General features: G+C 43.0%; 1 protein-coding gene across 15 annotated transcripts in view; it reads left to right on the top strand.

Moving 5' to 3' along the window:
- The window catches only part of PRDM2 (PR/SET domain 2), a 127,065-nt gene that overhangs the window by 36,739 nt on the left and 65,901 nt on the right, over positions 1–24,425 (top strand). For 14 of the 15 annotated variants that reach the window (XM_070602870.1, XM_070602839.1, XM_070602930.1 and 11 more), the window contains 2 exons: positions 12,878–13,030; positions 18,960–19,086. In XM_070602870.1, coding sequence (XP_070458971.1) covers positions 12,878–13,030; positions 18,960–19,086 — 280 coding nt within the window. Of the gene's footprint in view, positions 1–12,877; positions 13,031–18,959; positions 19,087–24,425 lie in introns of those variants that run through there. The other variant, XM_070602938.1, reaches the window with a different exon arrangement.

Here is a 24,425-nt window from a genome sequence, read left to right as displayed (position 1 = left end):
TGTAGAAGTTTCATGGTTTCAGGTCTTAAATCCATTTTGAGTTAGTTTTTGTGTATGGTGTAAGATAATGGTCTACTTTCATTCTTTTGCATGTGGCTGTCCAGTTTTCCTGACACCATTTATTGAAGAGACTTTCCTTTCTCTGTTGTATGTTCTTGGCTCCTTGGTTGAAAATTAGCTGTCCATAGATGTGTGGGTTTGTTTCTGGGATCTTGATTCTGTTCCATTGATCTGTGTGTCTGTTTTTGTGCCAGTACCATGCTGTTTTGGTTACTAGAGCTTTGTAGTATATTTTGAAATTGGGGAGTGTGATACCTCAGCTTTGTTCTTTTTTCCTGGGATTCCTTTGGCTATTCGGGGTCTTTTGTTGTTCCATATGACTTTTAGGATTCTTTGTTCTATTTCTGTGAAAACTGTTGTTGGAACTTTGATAGAGATTGCATTGAATCCTTAGATTGCTTTAGGAAGTATGGACATTTTAACTATGTTAATTCTTCCAATCCAAGAGCATGGAATATGTTTCCATTTCTTTGTGTCTTCTTCAGTTTCTTTCAACAATGTTTATAGTTTTCAGTGTACAGATCTTTCACCTCTTTGGGTAAATTTTTTCCTAGGTATTTTACTTTTTTTGTGGCATTTGTAAATGGGATTGTATTCTTAATTTCTGTTTCTGCTACTTTGTTGTTAGTGTGTAGAAATGCAACTGATTTTTGTATGTTGATTTTGTATCCTGCAACTTTACTGTATTCATTTATTATTTATACTTATTTCTCAAAGGTTATATAAAATTATAAAATTTTGTCATATAAAATTATGTCATCTGCAAATAGTGACAGTTTAACTTCTTCCTTTCCAATTTGGGTCCTTTTTATTTCTTTTTCTTGCCTGATTGCTCTGGTTAGGACTTCTAATACTATGTTAAATAAGAGTGGTGACAGTGGGCATCCTTGTCTGGTTCCTGTTCTTAGAGGGACAACTTTCAGTTTTTCTCTGTTGAGAATGATATTAGCTGTGGGTTTGTCATATATGGTCTTTATTATGTTGAGGTACTTTCCTTCTACACCCATTTTATTCAGAATTTTTATCATAAAGGGTGCTGTATCTTATCAGGTGCTTCCTCTGGATCTATTGAGATGATCATGTGATTTTTATTCTTCATTTTGTTAATGTGGTCTATCACATTGATTGATGTTGAACCATCCCTGTATCCCTGGAATAAATCCCACTTCATCATGGTGTGTGATCTTTTTAATGTGTTCTATTCAATTTGCCAGTATTTTGTTGAGGATTTTTCCATCAATGTTTTTCAGTGATATTGGCCTGTAATTTTCTTTTTTTCTGTGGCCCTTGTCTGGTTTTGCTATCAGGGTAATTTTGGCTTTGTAGAATGAGTTAGGAAGCTTCCCCTCCTCTTCAATTTTTTGGAAGAGTTTAAGAAGGATAGGTATTAAGTCTTCTTTGAATGTTTGCTAGAATTCATCAGGGAAGCTGTCTGGTCATGGACTTTTATTTTTTGGGAAGTTTTTGATTACTGTTTTCATCTTCTTACTGGTGATTGGTTTATTCAAATTCTCTATTTCTTCTTGATTCAGTTCTGGAAGGTTGTGTGAGTCTCAGAATTCATCCGTTCCTTCTAGATTATCCAGTTTCTTGGTGCATAGCTTTTTGTAGTATTCTGTTCTCTTAGAATCTTTTGTATTTCTGAGGTGTCTGTAATTTCTCCTCTTCATTTCTGATTTTATTTGAATATTCTCTCTTTTTACTTGGTACGTCTAGCTAAGGGCTTGTCAATTTTGTTTTTCTTTTCAAAGAACCAGCTCTTGGTTTCATTGATTTTTTTCTATAGTTTTTTTAGTCTCTATTTCATATATTTCTGCTCTGATTTCCTTCTACTGATTTTGAGCTTTGTTTGTTCTTCTTTTTCCAGTTCCTTTAGGTGTACTGTTAGCTTGTTTATTTGAGATTTTTCTTGTTTGTTGAGGTAGGCCTGTATTGCTATAAATTTCCCTCTTAGAACTGCTTTTGCTGTATCCCATAAATTTTGGCATGTCGTATTTTCATTTTCATTTGTCTCCAGGTATTTTTTGATTTCTCTTTTCATTTCTTCATCGACCCCATTGTTGTTTAGTAGCATTTTGCTTAATCTCCACATATTTGTGACGTTTCCAATATTCTTCCTGTAGGTGATTTCTAGTTTCATACCATTGTGGTCAGAAAAGATGCTTGATATTATTTTGATCTTCTTACATTTATTGGGATTTGGTTTGTGGCCTAATAAGTGATCTATCCTGGAGAATGTTCCATGTGCATTTGAAAAGAATGTGTATTCTATGGTTTTTGGATGGAATGTTCTGTATATACCTACTAAGTCCATCTGGTCTAATGTGTCATTTATGGCCAGTGTTTCCTTAATTCTGTTTGGATGATCTATCCATTGGTGTAAGTAGAGTGTTAAAGTCCCCTACTATTATTGTGTTACTGTCTATTTCTCCTTTTATATCTGTTAATAATTGCTTTGTGTACTTGGGTGTGTCTGTGTTGGGTGCATAGATATTTACAAGTGTTATCTCCTCTTGTTGGATTGTTCCTTTTATCATTATGTAGTGCCTTTCTTTGTCTCTTGTTACAGTTTTTGTTTTAAAGTTTGTTTTGCCTGATATAAGGATTGCTGCCCCAGCTTTCTTTTCATTGTCGTTTGCATGGAGTATCTTCTTCCATCTCTCACTTTCAGTTTGTGAGTGTCTTTAGGTCTGAAATGTGTCCCTTGTATGCAGCATAGATATGGGTCTTGTTTTTTTATCCAGTGAGCCACCCTATGGCTTTTGATTGGAACATTTAGTCCATTGACATTTAAAGTAGCTATTGATAAAAATGTACTTACTGCCATTTTGTTACTTTTTTTCTGGGTGTTTTAGTAGTTCCTCTCTGTTCCTTTCTTCTTCTCTTGCTCTTTTCCCTTGTGGTTTTATGGCTTTCTTTAGTATTATGTTTGGATTCCTTTCTCTTAATTTTTCTGTGTATTTTTTAACAGGTTTCTGGTTTGTGATTACCATAAGATTCATATATAATAACTTACGAAAATAGCAGTCTGTAGTTGATGGTTTCTTTAGTTTGACCTCTTGCTAAAAGCTCTACTCTTACTCCCCTCCTCCCACATTTTATGTTTTTGATATTGTATCTAACCTCTTTGTGTGTGTGTCTGTTTCTCTGTTATGGAAATAGATAATTTTAGTACTTTTGTCATTTCACCTTCATATTAGCTTCATAGGTGGTTCATTTGCTACCTTTACTGTATCTTTGCCTTTACCAGTGATTCATTGCTTTCGTTTTTTGATAATTTTCTTATTCCTGTTTTTGGTCTTCTCTTCCCCACTTAAATAAGTCCTTTAGCATTTCTTGTGAAACTGGTTTCTTGGTGATAAACTCCTTTAGTTTTTGCTCATCTGGGAAACTCTTTATCTCTCCTTCCATTCTGGAATGATAACCTTGCTGGGTTGAGTATTCTTGGCTGTAGGTTTTTTCCTTTCAATGCTTTAAATATATCATGCCACTCCCGTCTAGCCTGTAAGCTTTCTGCTGAGAAGTCAGCTGATAGCCTTATGGGGTTTCCTTTGTATGTAACTTGTTGCCTTTCTCTTGCAGCTTTTAGGATTCTGTCTTTATCTTTAATTCTTGGTATTTTAATTATAATGTGTCTTGATGTGGGCCTCTGTGGGTTTATCTTGTTTGGTGCTCTCTGTGCTTCCTATACCTGGATGTCTGTTTCTTTCCTTAGGTTAGGAAAGTTTTCAGTGATAATTTCTTCGAATAGATTCTCTGCCCCTTTGTCTCTCTTCTCCTTCTCTGACACCTATATTATGGATGTTAGCGTGCTTGATGTTGTCCCAGAGGTACCTTAGATTATCCTCCTTTTCTGTTATCTGTTCAGCTTGGGTGAGTTCCTCTAGACTTTCCTCCAGCTCACTGATCCATTCTTCTCTATCATCTATTCTGCTTTTGAGTCCCTCCAGTGAATTTTTCATTTCCAGTATTCTTTATTTCTGATTGGTTCTTTTTTATATTTTCCAATTCTTTGCTGAAGTTCTCACTGAGTTCGTCCATTCTTCTCCAAAGATCAGTGAGCATCCTTATGAGTCTTAGTTCGTACTCTTTGTCAGGTAGATTGTTTATCTCTGTTTCGTTTAGTTCTTTTCCTGGGGTCTTGTCCTATTCCCTTACTTGGAACATATTCTTTTGTTTCTTCATTTTGCTTTTTTCTCTGTGCTTATATCTATGTATTAGGTAGGTCAGCTTTGTCTCCTGATTTTGGAGAGGTGACCTTATGTAAGAGATGCCTTATGAGGTCAAGAAGTGTGCTTCCCACTTCTCATCAGTTCCAAATGTTCCAGGAGTGTCCCCTGTGTGGGCTACGTGTGTCCTTCTCTTGTTGTAGGTGATTGGGGAAGCCAGGCTGTCTCCCTTGCCGGCTGGTTGTAATGCTCAGCTGTGTGTGGCTGCTGTGGACCCTTCAGTCACTTTGTTGGATGTGGGGAGTCCCAGCACAGTTGGCTGCAAGGCCTAATAACACATTCCTTTTGCAGTTTTTCTGGTAAGTGAGTGGGCCCCCAGCATGGCTGGTTGCTTGGCTCACGGCCTTATAATTACTATAGGCTTCTGGCCTGCAAGAGTGTTGTCAGCTCTCTCAGGATTGCAGCTGAGTGAGGCCAGGCCCAGACATGGGCGCACCCAATTGTTTCAGGCATTGGAAGGCTGGGTCCGATCCCGTGTGTGGCTGTTTGAGAAGCTCAAGTCTGCTGCAGCTGACAAGCCCCCCCTGACCACAGGGCCACACATCCTGTCAACACTTTCCTGCTCTATGTGCATGCCCCGACCCCCTGAAGTGGACCCAGTCAGCCCACTGTAGAGGCCCTGCACATTCCAACAAAGCAGGCCCGCCCGTCATGTACTTCCTGCTCCACAGAGGCTGACCCACTCACCTGGCTGCAGTTTCCCTGCTCCCCACCTATGTGGGCCCACAAGTTGCCTGAGGGCTTGCTGTTGGGGGGTCGGTCCCTAGGTTGGTCTGTCTGCCCTTCCTGAGCTGGATTAAATTGGTGCTTTAATGGGTGGGGCATACCCCTTCCGCTAACAGGCCAGGGGAAGAACTCCCATGGTGTCTGCCTGTGTCTGTGTCAGCACGCCTGTACTAGGCCACAGTGATGGCTGCTGCCAATTCTCAGTTCCTGGAGAGGTCTTGCCTCTCACCGAGATGTGCACAGAGCCTATCAAGTGAGTCTCTTGTCACCAAAGGACTGTGCACCTTTCTTTCTGCTGATTTTAGGTTGCTTTCCAAAATGGGTGAATTTGTGCATTGGGCCCTTTAAGAGGAGGCGTTTTTTCCCTTATGTCTCATAGCTTTTCTGGGGGTATTCCCCATTGTGGTTAGTAGCCAGCAAAGCCAGATAATATGACCCTTGTCTCTCTTGTCCTGAGTCTAAGAGCTGCTTACCTGATAATGCTCCCCCCCTCCTCCAGGCAAGGCTGCGTACCTTAGGGTTGCTCCCGGCCGCCTGGGAGGCACCACAGCTTGGAGACGGCTTTTTTCTCTCCAGAAAGGAATTTCTGCCTCTTCCACCTCAGTCATCACCGTCCCTTATTGTGGGGGTTCTTTTTATCCAGTTTTCAGTTCCCTCTCAGGGGTAATTGTTCCCAGAGTAGTTGTAAATTTGTCGTGTCCATGGGAGGAGGTGAGTTCAGAGTCTGCCTACGCTGCCATCTTGACACCGTCTCTGTAACATAATTTTTTAAGAAGTGAAAACAAACTTTTTATCAGTCAGCACTGTTATGATTACATATTGACAAGTGAGTTTCATAGTCCTTGCTATCTCAATTCTTCTCATTTCAAATTACTTCTAAGTTAAAAATGGAGGCAAGAGGAAAAGAGCGAGTAGAGAAGTCAACCAGCTGAGTTTACAGAATCATTTTCCAGGAACTACTTCTCAGCTCTTACTGCTCTTTCCCAACTGCTAACCCAGACCTCAAGGTGGTGCCGGAGGGAAAGACCCACATCACAGGGCACATCCAGCTTGCCGCCTGCCTTTCAAAGCCCTGCAGCTAAGAGCGGTTTTACATTTTTAAGTGGTTTAAACAAAACATGTAATGTTTTGTGACACATGAAAATTATGTGGAATTCACATTTCAGTGCATGAGCAAAGTTTTATTGTAGCACAGCAATGCTCATTCACTTCCATATTGTCTGTGGCCGCTGCCCTGCAGTGGCAGAGTTGAGCAGAGTTGCAACAGAGACCATATGGCCAGCAAAACTGAAAATGTTTGTTGTCTGGCCTTTACAGAATAAGTTGGCTGAGCCCTGGTCCCAGTGTGTGGAGAGGGGAGGCAGTAGGAGAGAGTGTGGTGACGTCTGCTGTCTTAGGTTTGCTGCGAAGCTGTGTGGTTAACAGCAGTGCAAAGGTTTTGAACTTGGAAGTTAAAAGGGGGCTGGCTGTAGAGCTGCTTGTCATAGAATGGCGAGGCCAGTCCTGCTCTTCTTCTCTCAGGAACCTGGGGACAGTTGAGGATGTAGAAGTCCTGAGAATTAAGCGATCTTCCTGAATAAGTTCACTTGGACTCAAATAGGCAGCTTGGTCTGGAGCAAAAACAAATTCTCTTTGCGAGTTTATTTATTCAGTCACTTAACCCCTATTTGTTAAGCTTTTACCATGTGTTGGGCACCACCCTAAGTCCTGGAGCACCAAGCTTGGCATATAGCATTTGTAGTAGTGTATAGACTACGCCATGCTCTGTGGGGATTTTTGTTTGTGGAATGAAGGAATACTAGAAGTGCCCTCAGTCTTTGCACAGATGAGAAATCTGAGTGGGAAGTGGCTTGCTTGGTGTCTTACAGCTGGTGGTCCTGGACTCAGGTCCCGAGCCCTAGGCTCTTGGCTACCTGTTCAGTGCTCTTACCACTCACAGAGCCGGGATTCTTACTTTTTTCTGTGTTGTGGGAACTTTTGAAAATCTCCCTAGAAATACAAATGCACATATATACACAAAACTTTGCATATGATTTCTAGAGTTATATGGAATTTCTAAATATCCATGGTCCAGAGTTAGAATTTCTGATTTAAGAGAAGTTATTTTGTTCATCACTGGCTTTTGATTGGGGGCCTAATGCAAACCTGTCAACGTTTATTGAGCATCCATTGTTGGGAGAGTTTCCAGAAACATTCGTGTAGTTGTAGGTGTGAAACTTGAAGTAATTTCAAAAAAGGGGTTCAAGGGGCCAACCCAATGGCATAGTAGTTAAGTTCACATGCTCTGCTTCAGTGGCCCTGGGTTCACGGGTTTGGGTCCCAGGCATGGACCTCACATTACTCATTAAGCTATGCTGTAGCAGCATCTCACATACAAAATAGGGGAAGATTGGCACATATGTTAGCTCAGGGCCACTCTTCCTCACCAAAAAAAAAAAAAAAAAAACCCACAAAGGGAGGGAGTTAAGGATCAGTGCAGGGCTTTGGTAATGATGGCTGTGAGACTGGGCTTTGCAGGCTTGCGAGGCCCAGCAGTTTAGTTTTTAAATTTATGTTTTAGAATCGCTACAAATTGGCTTATTGTAGTAGAATGTGCCACCACCTGTTAGATGGTCTTTTTTCCCCTTATTCTAGAATTTTCAGAATGTTTCAGATACAGTGATGCATTTGAATGGCTCTTAAAAAGAAGCCCCTGGTTTTCTAAAACAATCTGAGGAGTGGAGATAGATTTCTGTGTGTGGGTATGGTGGGGTGGCCGTTTTCTGGTCCTTAAGAAGCCCTCCAGGGATCTGATTCTGTCATTCAAAACGGGGATGTGAACACACCAGGAAGGTATAGTATTTTCTAGGTAGCAGTGTTAATAAAATTCTTTATGACTTGGAAAGATAGAATGTGTATTAAATGTTTTCGTTGAAATGCTCTTATACCACAACAAGGTTATCCTCTTTTTCTTGGTCTTCACTTTTAAATGAGGATAACAAGCTCCTCACAGATTTGTTCGACTACAAATGAGATGATGTCTATGAAATTACTTGATATAGATTACTCTGGCTCAGTAAATATTAGCTGAGCCTAAACATCAAAGAAAAGCACTTGAGGGGCCGGCTCCGTGGCCGAGTGGTTAAGTTCACGCCCTCTGCTGTGGTGGCCCAGGGTTCGCATCCTGGGCACAGATGTGGCGCCGCTTGTCGGGCCACGTTGAGGCAGCATCCCACATCCCACAACTGGAGGGACCTGCAACTAAGATATACAACTGTGTACAGGGGGGTTTGGGGAGATAAAGCAGAAAAAAAAAAAAAGAAAAGCACTTGAATGATCGTATAGAGGATAAAAACATTTTTTGGGGGGGTACTTTTTAAAAGAGTACCAATCTTCACTTTTGCTTAGAGTTTCTTTCTCTTCTAATGTTAGCGAGTATGGCCTATATTTTGAACCAAAAAACTAGAATACTGTTTAGGGGGAAGTCCTGGCATTGGCTTCTGAAAGCTGTCTGAGTTATTGTTCACTTATGGATGCTCTCTGCGGGGAGATGCCGTGCAAGTTGAGCTCGTGGGGATGTTAACCTTCTTTGTCCCCTGCACTCCTTTGTCAGTCTAAACAAATGGAAATAGAATTAGATATTTTCTGTCTTCCAACAACAGACAGGGAACGTGAGAAACGGTGTATAGATCATAGTGTTGGAAAATACGACAGGCTAGATCCCCGGAGAAATAAGGACAAAAGGAGCCTCAGGCACTATGGCAAACTGGAGACCCTGGTGTGGAGCTCGGCCCTCCAGGAGAGGTTCCGTCTCCGTCATTAGTGTGTTCGAGCTCTAGGTTGCATGCTGTTGGGGGGAGTCCAGAGACCCGCCGCCGGCGTGGCTTTCTTACCGTAGCCTCTCCCTGTGGGGGCCAGGTTGGACGAATCAGACTTAGCTCGGGCGCGCAGGTGTCTTCATTCCGGGGAGTGATTCTGCCGAAGCGCATGGTTACTGCGAGTGGAGAGTGGGTAAGGACCTCATAGGCGGACAGTCGAGGACTCTCATGATGGGACGTTTGCATCAATTGACTGAGAATCTTTGCAAATTTACAGATCTGGATGAATACATGTACAGTTTAACGAGGAAACGATAAGGAGGGAATAAGGTAAAACCCTCAACCCCAACCCCTGAGGTAACTGTGTCTAACAGTTAGGTTTGCTTTTTGCAGACCTTTCTCTATATGTCATGAGGATTTAATTTTGAGTGTTTTTTGAATTGGAGTGTGTGCTAAAATTCGAATGTGGATTATTTTATGACTATTTGAAAATGACTGGATTAAATGGAATGGAAATTGGGTGGTATGAAAATTACGTTGTTTGACAGCGAGTTAACGCCCAGTCTCTGTTTAGTGGGGGGGCAGAAAGGAGGTCAGGCTGGATGACTAGGCGAGGCTGAGGATGGGAGGAGGGCTTTGGAAAGAGGAAAAATAGAAGTGGAGGAGTAAACGCGGGACCAGGTTTGAATCCCGGCTCTGACTTTTAGTGACTTCAGTATTCTGGTAAATTACCAGCCTCCCCTAGTGTCGTCATTCATAAAGGGGGATTAATAGTGTTTCACAGGGTTCTTGTGAAGCTTGAGTGAAATAGCGCGCGAAGCATCCGGCCCAGTGCTTGGCGTAGAGGTGCTTCTCTTCCTTCAGTTCCCTGTCTCCAAATGGGGAATTCCCACTACAAAGTTCACGTGTAAAAATTGTTTATAATAGTGCATAGTCAGGTACCCTTGCTTTGTTAAAAGGGACTGTTTATAGCTTGGATCAGAACAAATTTTTGGTTATGTGGAAATATTTCTCCTTGGGATCGAGTCAGCGAGTATTTCTTGGTCATGATGACGATGTGGAAATAGATTTGTTACGTATCACTGGCCGAGTTGGAGCCGAGGTGGGTGAGTTTTACCTGCCTCTGCATTGCCTTTGGAAGGAAGGGGTTCTGTGTAGTTGGCTCTCCACTGTCTTTCCACCACCCTGGCTTAATGGTGTTATGGCACTTTTCCAGTCTAGTAATTTATAGTTACATTAAGCAAAATTCAGTCACATTTTGAACATTAAGTTCTGTGCATTAGTCACCGAATTTAATTCTGATTGGAAACCAAGGTTTCACCAATTAAGGTAGGCATTGTATAAAAACACATTTTCATCCCAGTTCCTAGTTATGAGGTTAGACTCTCAATAAAAATGAGAAAACTACATACTTTAAAAAAAATGTGTGCGCACGCTGCTGGTGGTGGGAAGAGGATAGGGGAGTCATGCAACGCAGCCTTCAGCAGACCTCGGCTGCCTTCCTGCAAACTGGGGTTTCATTCAAAAGACGACTTGCTCTCTCCACCCACTTCCTTTTTATACTAAATCAGTGGAGAAAGGGTAGAAAATTCAGATAAGCAGAAAAAAGAAAATAGAATTGCGATAACCCACTTCTCAGAGAAAACCATTATTAACATTTTCACGTATTTAGTTTCAGATTACTTTTCTCTTTTTATATTACTATGTTTAATTATGTTTAAAACAAAAATGGTATCATCTCAGCCACACTTTTGGTAAATGGCTCTAGTCAATCATCAGTGTATTACGACTATGTTTGATACTGATAAATATATTTCTGCAACTTCTGGTTGTATTTGTTTTCTTCTAATTATAGAAATACTGTATGTTTATTGGAAAAATTCTTAAGGAACACAGAAATGCCTGACAGGAAATAAAAGTTTCAATGTAATTCAAATGTTTATGCAACAGTACTGTTTAATGTCTGCTTAGTATTCCGCTCTATGCAGGGATTCTCATAGTGAGCTGATCCGTAGTGTTTTCCATTTAGCAATGAATTGGAAACAGTCTGTGGTAAACCACACTGCCATGAACAGCTTTGTACATACATCTTGGTACTATCGTCCAATTCTCTCATGAGAATGAATTCCTACAAGGGTGTATGCTGGTTAAAGTGTGTCTGTATGTATGAGCTGAGAGTGAGTGTGACAAGGAGTTTGAAAAGGAGTATAATCCAACATGGATGACCTCTCTTTAGACTGGTACAGATTAGGTATTTTAGTAAACAACCGATTTTTGAATAAATTCACTCGGCATACTCACAAGCTAATGAAAATATTCTTCTTGGCGCTTAGCATGATTAAATAAAGTGACTGCAAAGCGCCTTCTGGCATGGTACTGTCACATAGCAGCAGTTATACATTCGTGTATAATGATATCCTTTCATTCATTCCATGGTGATTTATTGAGAGCCTGCTCTCTGCCAGGCTCTGATCAAGGTATCGGGGGTACTGTAGTGAATGAAAAGGCCCGAATGACTTCTCATGGAGCTAACACTCTGATGTGGAGAGGTGGTCATTAAACAAAATAAGTAAGCAAGCTGGTGATCTCGTGCTTTAAAAGAGCATAAGTGCTATGAAGAACAATCAGGTGGGGGGATGGCTGGAGTGCTCATGGGGAGAGAAGGACTGGCGGTCCTAACTAGGATGGGTTAGGAAGGCGGGGATAGTAGAGGTCAGGCAGATCTAGGTCTAAGCCCATCTTTACTACTAATTAGGTGTGTGATTTGAGGAAAGCTGTTTAACTTTTGATCTTCAATTTCCACATGTTAAAAAAAAAAACCAGATAGTAACGAACCTGCTGCACAGGGTTAGATGAGATAACATGAAAGCAGGCAGCATCATGCCTCCCAACAGGAAGAAAGTGTGCTTAGTGCCCAGAAAGGGGGCTGCGGCCCACTGGCACCCGCAGGCCTGGAGAAGGAGGTATGCCCAGGAGAGCGGAGAGTGGAGACGGGGGAGCTCTGTTCCAGAGGAAGCTGCAGGGAAGCTGAGCGCTTGATGTGGGAAGCAGAGAAAGGAAGAAGCGAGTGCTGGGAGTCTCGGCTGTGTGTGCAGGGAAGAAAGGGAAGCATTGGGGTTCTTCCCTTTCTTCCTAAAGAGAAAGTCAAAGACTCCTTTCTTTTGCTTCGTTTTTGACAGGTCTGTCATAAGTTGATTCTGCAGTTCTATTTCAGTGCCTAATCAAGTGTTTTATAGTCTAGTTTTGGGGAAGTAAAACATATATAATGTATGTGTATACAAAGATAAAGTTAAAAATAGTTGCTTAATAGGTTTTCTTTACAGTGCTGGAAGCGTCTGGGAGGAGGAACCGACTGAGCTGGGTGATTGGGGAAAGTTCCCGCAAGAGCAGATGTGATCTAACTCCTGAAAGAGGGGTGGGATTTTGGTCTTTTTTTGGAAGGACACTGATATTTCCCAGAGTCTGTTCCATTGCACCTTAGTCCTGACAGATGCTCTGGGTAGAGAATGTTTTCAGGGTCAGCTGAGTTTGCAAAGCATCATACCTGTCAGCCATGTGGAGGTCACACTGCGTGTTCACTTCTGGAATGTCCTGTCAGCCCTGCAGTAAAGGCACTGGCTGAGCTGTGCGCCCGGCAGGACTGGACCCCACACTCCACTTGCAGAACCACCCAGAAAGCTCAGGGGAGTGGGTGCTGTGGAAAGTACTGCTGCAAGCTCACTCTTCCTCTCTAAGTTACACTTTAGGGAATAGAGTTGTCACTTGTCCTTGTGTACATATTTGCTAAGCATTTGGAGATCTTAAGCATATTTGCTATAACTCTTTAAGTTAAGCAGAAAAGAATTGCTCAGACAAGCCCAAATAGAAAAATAACTAATGAGGATTACAGTGTTGGATCTCGGTTTTCATCTTTTATTTTTCTTTTCTCTGTTGCTTATTTTGTTTTTGTGAAATGCTGTATAGAATACTTGCATATAATGAAAAAGAATTGTTTTACAAGTTGAAAATGGGAACGTGTTTAAGATTCTCCTATTTTAACAAAGGTGTTTTTTCCCCCCTCCCAAGGTATATTACCCAAATTTGGGATGGATGTGCATTGACGCCACCGATCCAGAGAAGGGGAACTGGCTGCGATATGTGAATTGGGCTTGCTCAGGAGAGGAGCAAAATTTATTTCCTCTGGAAATCAACAGGGCCATTTACTATAAAACTTTAAAGGTAAGAGTGTTACAATTTCTGCTGTTACTCTGCATGCATTTTCGCAAATGCTGTCCTTAGTCGAGACTGACAGTAATGACTTTGTAGACCTGAAAGGATTATATTTGAAAGTAGTTCATCAGTACATTGAAAGGTCTGTGTTTTAAATATCCGATTGCCACTGCTTCGTGTGCGTAAGGGCACTAAAGCGTGAAGATCGTGTTAGGTAATTACATACCGCATCTTTATAGATACTGGGGAGTTGAGCGTGTGGCAGCCACTTCCCTCCTGAGATACAGATGCATTAGGGACTGTCTGACTGGCAGATTCATCCAACTGTAAGGAACTCTCGCTAGCTATGGGGGTTCTGTGTTAACTGAAAACACGTTCTTAGTCTTCAGTGAAATGCAGCTCTGGATTAGCTTTCCTTTTCCCTAAATCTCATTCAGAATGGAAATTAAACAGAACATGTTTCTTTCTTCTGCCAAATTTTTATTTGGAGACATTAATCGTTGAGATGAAAAGGAGAGGAAAGTCATTTTTTGGAGTTTGTGGTGATGTCAGAGGTCACTGAGTACCCTCAGGGAAGTTAGGAAGCATTGAGTGTTGCTGCATTTCTGCAACAAGCAAGCCTGTGTCCGTCTCCCTCGTTTTCTTGTTCTCTCTGAGGCAGATCTACACTGATCATGCATAGAGATGTTCTCCAAGGCGGAGTCCTGAGGCTCTCAAGATAGATGATTGTTGCTTTTTGGAATAGATATATTTACTAAAATTGCTGTAAGGCAAATTTCTCTTTGCTCACTTACTTCATGAAAAATGTCATAGACTGGGGACAGTCCGTGAAAAATATTATCTTCATGGAGTTGAAAACTCTTTATGAGCAAGCATTTAAGATGCTCAGCTTTGCAGCCTCCTGAGTTTTGCCTGTGTGGTAGCACTAGGCCTTCTGGAACTTTAGGCAACATATAGCTGTTTAATATTCCTTTGCTTATTTTTCCTCTCATCTTTAGCCAGTCGGGCTGCCCTTTACCTCATATATACCCACGTCCTTGTTTCCAGTCCCTATAGGAAATATTTTTTGTGGTACTTCTCATTTAAAACTTCTACAACTTTCTTTCTCATTTTCTTTCTGCTGAATTGTAATAGCATGATTTTCTAGTAGATATTACTGTACAATTTTGTTACACTGGAGTTTGAAATTGGATTCAAAATTCGATTCAAGAATTCATTCTCTTTCTCAAATTTATTTAAAGTGAGATTTACGTCTGGTTGAATCAGCGAGGCAGAATCCTGGTGGAGATGAAATACCAGTGAGGGGACGAATATGAGACAATCAAGGAGTATAAATGAGGTCCCAAGGGAGAGCAAGCCCAGGGAGATATTAGGACGCTTTGCAATTCCTTCCTCAGACTTCAGGCTAAGACGTGTTCATCTCTGATAGCAAATCTGAGAAACAGTGAGAAGCAGGAGAGAGTAATGTTGGGGAGAGTGAACTCTGAAGTCAGACTGCTGGACTAAACGCTCGCTTGCTGTGGGACCCAAGGCAAGGCATTGTGGCTTTACCAGCTGTATAACCTTAGGCACGTCACCTTCCTGTGCCTCGGTTTCTATATTTGTAAGATACAGATCGTTCGAGTATTGGCCTCATGGGGTTATCATGACTGATTGTATAGGTGATTACAATAGCTGAATAAGTGACAGCTGTTACTTTTGATGAGGCGGTATAGTGTCGTGCTTAGGAGTGCGAACTGTAGGGCAGACTGCCTTGGAAGCAAATTTTGGCTTCTAGATGTATGACCATGAGAAGTTACTTAGACTCTCTCTGGCTTAGTTTTCTCATCTGTAAAGATGGAGGTAATAGTAAAATTAAAACATACAGTCGTTGGGGAGATTAAACCAGCCAATATGTGTAAGGCTCTGTGAACAGTTCTCAGGCTAACTGAAGTCCTCAGAGTGTTAACTAGCTACCCTGCTCCTGTTGCCTTTGCCTGTCTGTGTGCAGTAGCGTGCTCGGGGTCCTTGCAGGCCTTCCCCAGTCGCTCAAGTCTGCGGAGACCTTCACATTCCTTCCTAGTGATTATCTCACTGTATTCTTTACACTAAGCTTTCTATGGGTTAGGTTTTGTGAACAGATTACATGTGATGTTCTTCTGGGCTCTGTATCGTCTTCCCAACCATCACTGGGATAATTCGGAAATCTCAACATTGGTTTTGTTTGTAACATGCTTAAAAAGTATTTTAAATTCTTGAAAGTTAGCTGTTAGCCTGCTGTCTATTCATTCATCTATTCATTGGTTCAGTGAATGTTTATTGAGTCGCTACTGTGTGCCAGATATTCTTCTATAATAGTGAACAGAACAGACAAGATCTCTGCTCTCGTGGAACTTCCAATGCATGGGGGAGGAGGCAGATAATAAGCAAGTGAATCAGTAAATAAAATAATTTCAGATAGTGATAAGTGCTCTCAAGACGAGAAAATGTGACAGAATGATCAGGTAGGAGGAGTGCTGCCATAGCTCAGGCGGGTCAGGCAAGACAAGACACAGGAGCCCTCTGCTGCGGGAAGGAGCCAGCCGCGCGAAGATCTGTGTGTGTGGGAAGAGTGGCCCAGGAGAGGGGCTCCAGCAGGAGCAAAGGCCTTGAAGTAGGAATGAGCTCGATTTTTGGTTTTTTTAAGGAATAGAACAAAGGCCAGTGTGCCTGGAGCGAGGAGTGGCATGGCAGATGAGGCTGGCGAAGCAGCAAGGCCCAGGTCGGTGGGCCCTAGTGGCTGTAGGAGGGGTGTGACTTCCAGTCTTAGTTCAGTCCAGCCATTTGAGAGTTGAGGCTGTGTGACTTGTGACGTTTAGATCATGCTGGGAAACTGATTGATTGTAGGCGTTGTAGGTGGGTGAGCGTGGACGTGCGTGTTCTCTGATTCTGGAGTATTGCTCTAATTTTAACCTAGTGGCAGGAATATTTATTGGAACTTTGCCTCTTCCTAATTGGTCTGGTAAAATTTCAAGTTTCTATTTACTGATATTTAGAGAAGAGAGTATGCTTGGTTCTATAAGCCTGTCAGAAGCCAAAGGAAAAGTGGGAAGAGTTTAGTCTTTTTGCTGTTATTTTTTTTGTTAAACATCAAAATACAATATGTTAAAAAAGAGGTTGTTTGGACTTTTGACTCTATTTTCTTAAATGTGTGTTTATATTTCCTGTGTTTAAGGACATAATTTTTCTTTTCATCTGAAATTTGACTTAGAAAATCTTGTGTGCTAAGCAGTGCAGAAGAAAAACCAATACAGTACAGAAACAATCACTGATTATAAAAAATATATTATTTTTCTCTTCATAAAGGTCTGTTATTTGTGTAGCTGTTTTAAAATGAAGTTGGGAAGTATATAGCTCAATAATACAATAATCATCTCAGTTGCTGACAATTTTGAGGGTTTTTCAATAGCTCACAAATCAGGTTGCTCTTAATCTAGCTGTTCATCAGCTCATTAGCCAGTTAGAAATTTTATGTTAGATTTGAGGCAAAAACAGATTCTGTTATGTTTTTATATTGTGTGTTTTGCAACAACAAGAGTCCCCTTCTCAGTGAAGAGTTTGTGCCGATATTTAGCTTAATTAAGTTGCTAGTAGATTGCAGTGAGTTCTTGGGAGAAGATCGCAGTGGGACGAACGTGGGGACTTCAGCTCTGAGTCTGGGAGCCACCTTGCAAATGCCCAGCGAGTGTCTTCCAGCCAGTGTTCTGGCTATGCTGTTTGGGGTAAGAATAAATTGGGCATACGTTTTCCTCATGTGTTCTTTTTCATTTTGGTTTTATTTAAAACATTACATATTTCTGTGAACCCTAATCATTTAAAATATTATATGATACCATCATTTCATAAATGTGACTCATAACAAAAAATAGAGAAGCAAACTATACGCTTGGAAGTAGAAATAGTTTACTTAAATAAAAAAGACTGTTCCTTCAGCAGAAACAGATTAGCTCATCAGAGTGCCAAAAGGCATCTGTAAGGTCGTTAACACCTAACAAATTAGGCTGTTTTTTGATATAGGTGTAAATAATTCAGGAATGAAAAAAATAATACGTTAGTTTAAAGATAAGAAAATGCAAGTTCTTAGCCATCTTTGGGGGAGCAAAGGAAGAAGTGGCTTGTTCTTTTAAAGAATTTAGAGTATTTTAAAATTTGGACTATATAAACAGTGAGTTCTGCAGAGAATGAAACAAAATAATATTTACTTTCAAAGGCTTTATCTAGACTAGAAGGTATGTTGAAGTGAGGAGCTCTGTTGTTTCTAAACTGACGTCTTATTTAGAATTCTCCCCACCGCTACAAACAAGGGCATCCTCTCCATAACTGTAGGGCAGTGATCAAAGTCAGGACGCTGACACCAACACGGGATTTTATTAGCTGATCTACGTACCTTATTCAAATTTTGTCACTTGTTGAAGTCATGTAGTTATAGGAAAAGAAAACTTACGTGCCTTTAGTTGTAATGTCTTGTTATCTCCAAAGTTCGGACAGTACCTCAGTCTTTGTCCTTTACAACCTTTCAGTTTTGGAAGAACTGGTCAGTTATTTTGTAGAAGGTCTCACAGCTTGGGCTTCTCTTATGTTTTGTCGCGATTAAATTTCATTCATGCATTTTGGGCAGAAATCTCCAGAAGTGATGCTATGTTCTCTTCTGTGCACTATATCAGGAGGCACATGATGGCAATTTGTCTCATTATAAAGATTCTGTTTTTCCCTTTGTAACTAGTAAATGTTTTATGGGGAATTATTTTGAGATCATGCAAATATTCTGTTTCTCCTCGAACTTTAACCTACGAGTTTTAGCATCATAGATGATTCTTGCCTGAATCAGTTACTCCTGTGATGATTGCTACGGGGTGATTTTCTAATCCCATTATTTCCTTTTCATTGATTAGTTGGGATCTACATTAAGCAAGAGCTTTCCTTCTTATTTATTTACTTGTTGGTTCCTTCGTTCATTTGTATTAGTATGGACTCATGGATTCTTATTTTATTCAGTGGGTTTTAGGTGGAATTTTACTTGTGTTGATACTTTTGGTACTTTTTGAATAGATGTGTCATTGTGATAGAAACCAACAAGCTAGTTCCTTAAATTCTATTCGGGAGTCTAATCTTTGCTCTCGGTGTATTTTTTCTTCAGGATCTTGTTCTAGGTGTAATCAGTGATGGTAATGTATATGCCCTCACTACTCACATGGCCAAGAATGAATGTCTTAGGAGTATAATTCATGTGAGGTACTTTTAGGCATTTCCTTCAAAATGTAAAAGTTGTCATGTAAACTCGATGTCTGGTATAGAGGGCAAGGCAGCAGACGCTCCCCGGATCGAGCGGGTTGGTGGCGGTGCGTAGACGCTAACACCGCCCGGACGCGTGTGTCCCCCGCACCGCCTCTCCTTCAGCTTTTCCATGATGCAGTGAGCGGCGCATTTATAAACGTGCAGTGCCGTATCCTTCTGCCTCATCTTGCTTAACTTGCTCTTGAAATCCGAAACCTGGGCTGGTGATTAGCTTTCAGCCCTTCTCTTTCCAGACCACCTGGTTCTTTTTAATTATACTTTAAATTTCTCATCAGCTTAGATTTCGTGGGCAAAATAGTTCCGTGTTTTATTTTTCCTTCTGCGTGGGTAGCCGTGAGCTTTGAACAGTAAGACTCAGCAGCATGTGGCAGTTCTGAGTTTAAAGCGATCGCTCCTAGTCCCATCCGTCCTTCGGCCGTGCGGCCCCCGTGGAGGCGGCGGGCCGAGCAGTGCGGTCCTCCCTCCAGCAGAGGGGCCCTCCCGCGGCCGCCAGCCCGTGGCGGCGCCGAGGCTTGAGGAGCCCTTCCTGCCGGGCTGGCCGCGGCGCGCCGCCCCCGCCCCGCCCCGCCCCCGCCAACAAACGCCGCTCTGATTGGCCCGGCGCCTGTCTCTTCTCTCCCCGCAGCCAATCGCGCCGGGCGAGGAGCTCCTGGTCTGGTACAATGGGGAAGACAACCCCGAGATAGCAGCTGCGATTGAGGAAGAGCGAGCCAGCGCCCGGAGCAAGCGGAGCTCCCCGAAAAGCAGGAAAGGTAGGCGCCCGGCGCCCCGCCGCCGCCCGGCCGCGCCGGATCCGGGCTCGGGCGGCGCCCGCGGCTCTCCGTGACCTTTTCCGGCCGCGGCTGCCGGCCCCGCTCCAGCCCGCGCTCCCTGCCCCCCCGGCCGCTGCTGAATCACGGCCCCGCCGGACGGACGCCGCGCTCGGGCGCTTTCCTAACTTGGGGCCGCGGAGAGGCGAGCTGCCCGGGCGCCGGGCCGGCCGGGGGCTGGTTGTCACTGCGCTCGCGGACGTCAGAAGCAGCCAGACCTGGGTGGGAGCAGCGGCGGGCTCTCCAGAGCCGTACGCGCCCGGTATATTCTTAGCTTTTTGTGCCGTTCGCCAGCGAACGCGTCATGAAACGTGTTCCCGGAGTGACATTTCCAGGTCCGCAGATTCGGCGGCCTCGTCCGCCCCGACTGTGCGCGAAGGGCCAGGCGCTGCAGCGGGGAGCTCGCCTCCCGGGCCAGCGCAGCTCTGCTCCGCGCCGCCCCGCCCCGCCCGGGCCCGGCCGCTGGCCCCCGCGCCCGCCGGGAGCGCCCGGCACTGCCACGCCGCCCCGCCCGGCCCTGCGCGGCCGCTCCGGGCCACCCCGGCCTCCGCCCCGCTCCACGCGCGGCCGGGCCTGCTGCGCGCGATTGCAACACTCCTGCGCTGCGGGGTGGGCGAAGGTCTTAGCGCGACGCCTCTTCCCGAAATTAGGACAGCACAAGATGGAAGTTGAAGGGTGTGCTGTTTTGTTACTTTTGACTCAACTCCAGTAGTTTTATGATGTTTTTAAACATAAGGTAAAGCGTAGTCACATTCACGAAAGGGTGGGGATCATTTCTGGGTAGGAAAATAGTTTGGTTGGATATATCGTATTTCCAGCTGGCATCTTGACACGTTGTTGGGATTTTTTATTTTTAATCAAGAATTTTAACGTGAGTTGTGACTCATTCATAAAGCCGGGTTTGAGTATATGCCAAGGCACGGTATAGTAGTTTCTCAGTAATATAAACCTTTTTTTTGTTTGTTTTTTGCCTACCAGAGTAAATTTTTGTAGTCATCTGAACTATTGAGTCTGTCCTTTACTCAGAACATTGCAGAGTGAGTTGTGGAAGTCATACTGTAAATAAAATCATAACTTAAACTTGATTTTGGAAAAAGTAAAAATAGTATTTAAAAATGTACACAAGAAGTCTGTTCTGATTTTTCCATTACATATTTTGTGTATTTCACAGCATAAATGCAAATACAACTAACTCATCCAAGGGACAGTTTGTGGGCATTTTACCAAATACATGTTCTCTATTTATTGAACATGATTTCGTTGCTGTTGTAGGCCATGAAATGCTTTGATCCTGAATATCAGATGATCAGGGTCTAGAAAATTCCCAGGTCTTTTTTTTTCACTGTTTGAGTATTGAGATTTTGTTGATATTAGGCTTCGTGCATAATTGTTTGTAAACTCTTGACATAATTCAACTTGTTCCTTTATTGAGTGTTCATTTTGTTAATAACTGATGTCACCAGCCTTTCCAGGTAAGTTGTGATTTGCAGGTGGCAGGGAGTTTAGGGGGAAAGGGAAATCTTTATTCTGCCAGTAAGCATAACTAGCTCATATATTTAGATATATTCATAGCTTAATAACAGCTTCACTTTCAGGCCTTTCTCTCTTTGGCATACTTTGTGTGCGTGTTTAGAACATTTCATTACATTTTGCTTTGCTTTTTTATTTATCCCTTAATTTTCTTTCTATTCATTTAGTTGGATATGGAGAAAGAAACTGAAAATAGACTTTTTGTTTTGCTAGTGATACATGAGCTTACACATCTTCATTTTTATACCTGTCTAGATGGCTGGGTTTTTATACTGAGTGAAGTAGTTCATATTTCTTCTTACGTATTATTGTTTTTATAACTACTCTGGGCAGCATATAACCCACTGAATCTTAGGTTTTAATGAAAATACTTGCATGAAGCTCCCTCTTGGAACTTAGTCTGTTTTGAACAGCGTATTGTTAAAGAGCCCTGTTTGCTCTTTATGACTTAAAGTTTGGAGAGTTTAAATAACGAGTCCAACCTTTTTTGTCTTTAAATTACTCTGTGAAAGCTAATTTATAGCTTGCAAAGACTTGAAACGGAGAACTTTTTATATTCACTTGGTTCTGTTTAGGTTTTGTGTGTGACCTCAGACATTTAAATATCCTTTCGGCAGTGGTGTCAGAGTAAATCAATGTGAATTTCATTCAGTAGCAATGTTACGTAGTATTTCTGAGAGCCAGCTGTGGAAGACATGCTCTGACAGGTAGATTGACGGTGGTCCTGAGTTCATCTCGGTCATGAGGCAGGCAGAGAGAAACAAAGGGCTGAATTCTTCCGAGTTCTGGGCCTCGGCTCCCTTGCGTGACAGCTGCTGTGCCTACAGCTGTGCATTGCATGTGGTGCCTTTCAGAATTCATCAGATCGCTGGTGGATCATGAGGCATGTTCTGGGCAGTGAAAAGCCCTGATTCCGTTACATGCAAAGTGGCCCCTTCTCTCTCCCTCTCTGTCTCCCTCTCCGTCTGTCCTTCCTTCATTCACCTAACATTTGTTGAGCCCCTGTGGAGTGCCAGGTGCTCTGCTAGGTTGTACAGTACAGTGGCGAGCAGAAGAGAAGCTGTAACTCTTCTCGTGGCGCCTGTAGCCCAGTGGAAGAGACACACATTAAATCACCAAGTTGCTGGTCAGCGCCTAGATGGTTGGCATGGAATAGGCCCTCAATAAATATTCACTGATTGGCAAAGACACACTCAAACCTGTAATGAAGAAAAAGAAGACTGAGCTGTGCGAACACAGTTCATATTGTCTCTGACCAGAAAGTGTACAGTTTTGCCGTGGGCCAGAGATGTACACATATTAGGCATCTTGAACTAGAATTTTGGATTCTCAGCCTTGTAATCCAGCCTAAATTCTTGCCTGTCTGAGCAGCCCCTGTAATGAAATTGAACATGAGAAGGTTCTTGGCTGGGACAGATTAAACTTTTCATGTGGAGAGGAAGGGGGCGTCTTTAGTGTCCGGTATTTCAGGTTATTTTAATTTGAACCATAGGAGATTATAATCTGTAAAGTAACATAGAAAGGTCAAATTTAGAAGTATCTAAAGTCATCCTCTTGATTTCTGTCCCTTGTTTCTTACTGTGAGAAATCAGAGATTGAATTTGCTCATTAGTGATAAACTAGGAGTGTTGGCAAATGCTCTTTTAAAATAAAGAATAGCAGAGCATGTTGTTGCCTTGCTCTCTCTTGGCTCCCACAGCCTTACCTGAAGTCCTTTCACCCCAAAGAAGCAACGGTGGCTTTATAGAAATGGGCTTAGTGGAAGGAATGAAAAACGCGGCACCCCTGGGTTTTCACCAGGTATGTGACTAGGCAAATCCTGTCACTTTTCTGGGGCACAGTTTCCATAGCTTTAAAACTGGTGTCATGACGTGGAGTGGTCTTTGTGCTACCTAACCTCTCATGGTCGCTGTCAAGAGCCAGAGAGATGATAAAAAGGAACAGCTCTGTGCAGCATGTGGGTCCGTAGTCACTGTAAGTGCCACTGACAGAGCGACAGAACGTGGAGACAGTTGCTTATGTGTTTCTTGCAAAGGAACTACTGATTTGTGAGTCATTTAATCAGTCATTGTTTATGGAGCCCCTGTGTCACCTCAAAATGAGCAGTGGGTCTGTCCCTGCTGCTTCCCATGGCAGAGCCTCACTCTGCCGATTCACCCCAGTTCTGACCTATTGGCTTTCCTGTTCGCAGCAGATTAGAAAGAGAGGAGTTAATTATCGCAGCAGGTGGTTTGACAGCTGATGGCTGGATGGTGAAGATGACAAGGTTTCTCACAAACCAGTACTAACCTATGAAGAGCACAGTTCCTGAGGGCCACTGAATAGGTTCGCATAATCCCTTAGAGAAACTGTAAGTAGTCCCTGAGAATATCAGCTAGTTTATAGTCTTTATCTAGATGACTTTTAGTCACCACAGACTGGTTAAATTGTAATCACCTTAGAAAGGGGCTATTTCATTTGTCTCTACAATCCACTTCGTTCAAATAAAAAACCTTGGTACTGTGAAGAACACTCAAGTTTTTTGAAGTTACGCATATTTGAAATTCTTTCTTTTCCAAAGGTGGCAAAGCCTGTAGAAATTTCTAGTCAATTTAGGGAGGTAAGAGAGCCACATGCAAATTCATTCACTTGGAGGCAGTTTAAAAAGAAATTGGGCCGGCTCAGTGGTGCAGCGGTTAAGTTCTCATGTTCCGCTTCTTGGCAGCCTGGGGTTTGCCGGTTCGGATCCCGGGTGAGGACATGTCACGGCTTGGCAAGCCATGCTGTGGTAGGCGTCCCATATATAAAGTAGAGGAAGATGGGCACGGCTCTTAGCTCAGGGCCAGTCTTCCTCAGCAAAAAGAGGAGGATTGGCAGCAGATGTTAGCTCAGGGCTGATCTTTCTCAAAAAAAAAAGAAAGTGCTAAACTAATGGTTTAGACAGTGAGGACTGTTGACCTTTAGAGAAGGGAAGGGACTCTGGCCTGGGCTGGCTGGGGGTCTTTATTTAGGAAGGGGGCGGGGTGGGGGCATTTCAGAATGTAGAGAGGAGCAGCGGGGGCATGCAGAGGAGCCTTAGGTCCCTGCCACCTTCCTTCGCGCTGTTATTTAACAAGTATTTTCTGGGTCTGTGTCAGACACTATTCTAGGTGTGAAGTTAGAGCAGAGAACTAAAATGACCACGGACATTCTGGAGAGTGAGGGGACAACTGGCCAACAGATGAACAGGGCAAGTCTTGTGATGTTAGTGAAGTGTGTGTGTGGAGTCGGGGGAGAGGTAGCTGGGGATGGTCTTTAGGAGGCTGTGACATGAATGGCACAGGGGTGGGCCCGGTCCAGTTCTAGGGGCTAAGAGCTCCGGGAAGAGGGACTGCATGGGGTGTTCTGTTAGTGATTAGGGAAGTGTATTGCTGGGGTAGGGGCATGGCAAGGGCCACCTAGAAACCCACATGGGTGTTTTGAATGATGAAACGCAATTCTGCAGGTGGACACATTGGCCCCCTTTCTACCAGGCACTGCACTTAGCGGCTGGATGGGTAGGAAAGATGAGAAAGATGACTAGAACATCCAGGGAGGAGCTTCTCGTCCATTTTATTGCGGCTCAGCACGGGTTAGACTTCCTGGGTGTTTCAGTTGATGTGTATACGGGGTCCAGGATAGGGAAGGGGTCGGTGGGAGCCCTTTGAGAGAGGAGGTGATGCTGCTCTGTGGTCGCAAAATGGCACACAGTGGAGAGGACCCGTGAGAAGGAAATGGGGGAGGGGAAGAAGGAA

Source organism: Equus przewalskii, chromosome 2 (assembly GCF_037783145.1).
Source record: "Equus przewalskii isolate Varuska chromosome 2, EquPr2, whole genome shotgun sequence".
In the NCBI taxonomy this organism is placed as follows: domain Eukaryota; kingdom Metazoa; phylum Chordata; class Mammalia; order Perissodactyla; family Equidae; genus Equus; species Equus przewalskii.
The sequence above is the reverse complement of the archived record's forward strand: the minus strand, read 5'-3'. Positions and strand labels throughout refer to the sequence as shown.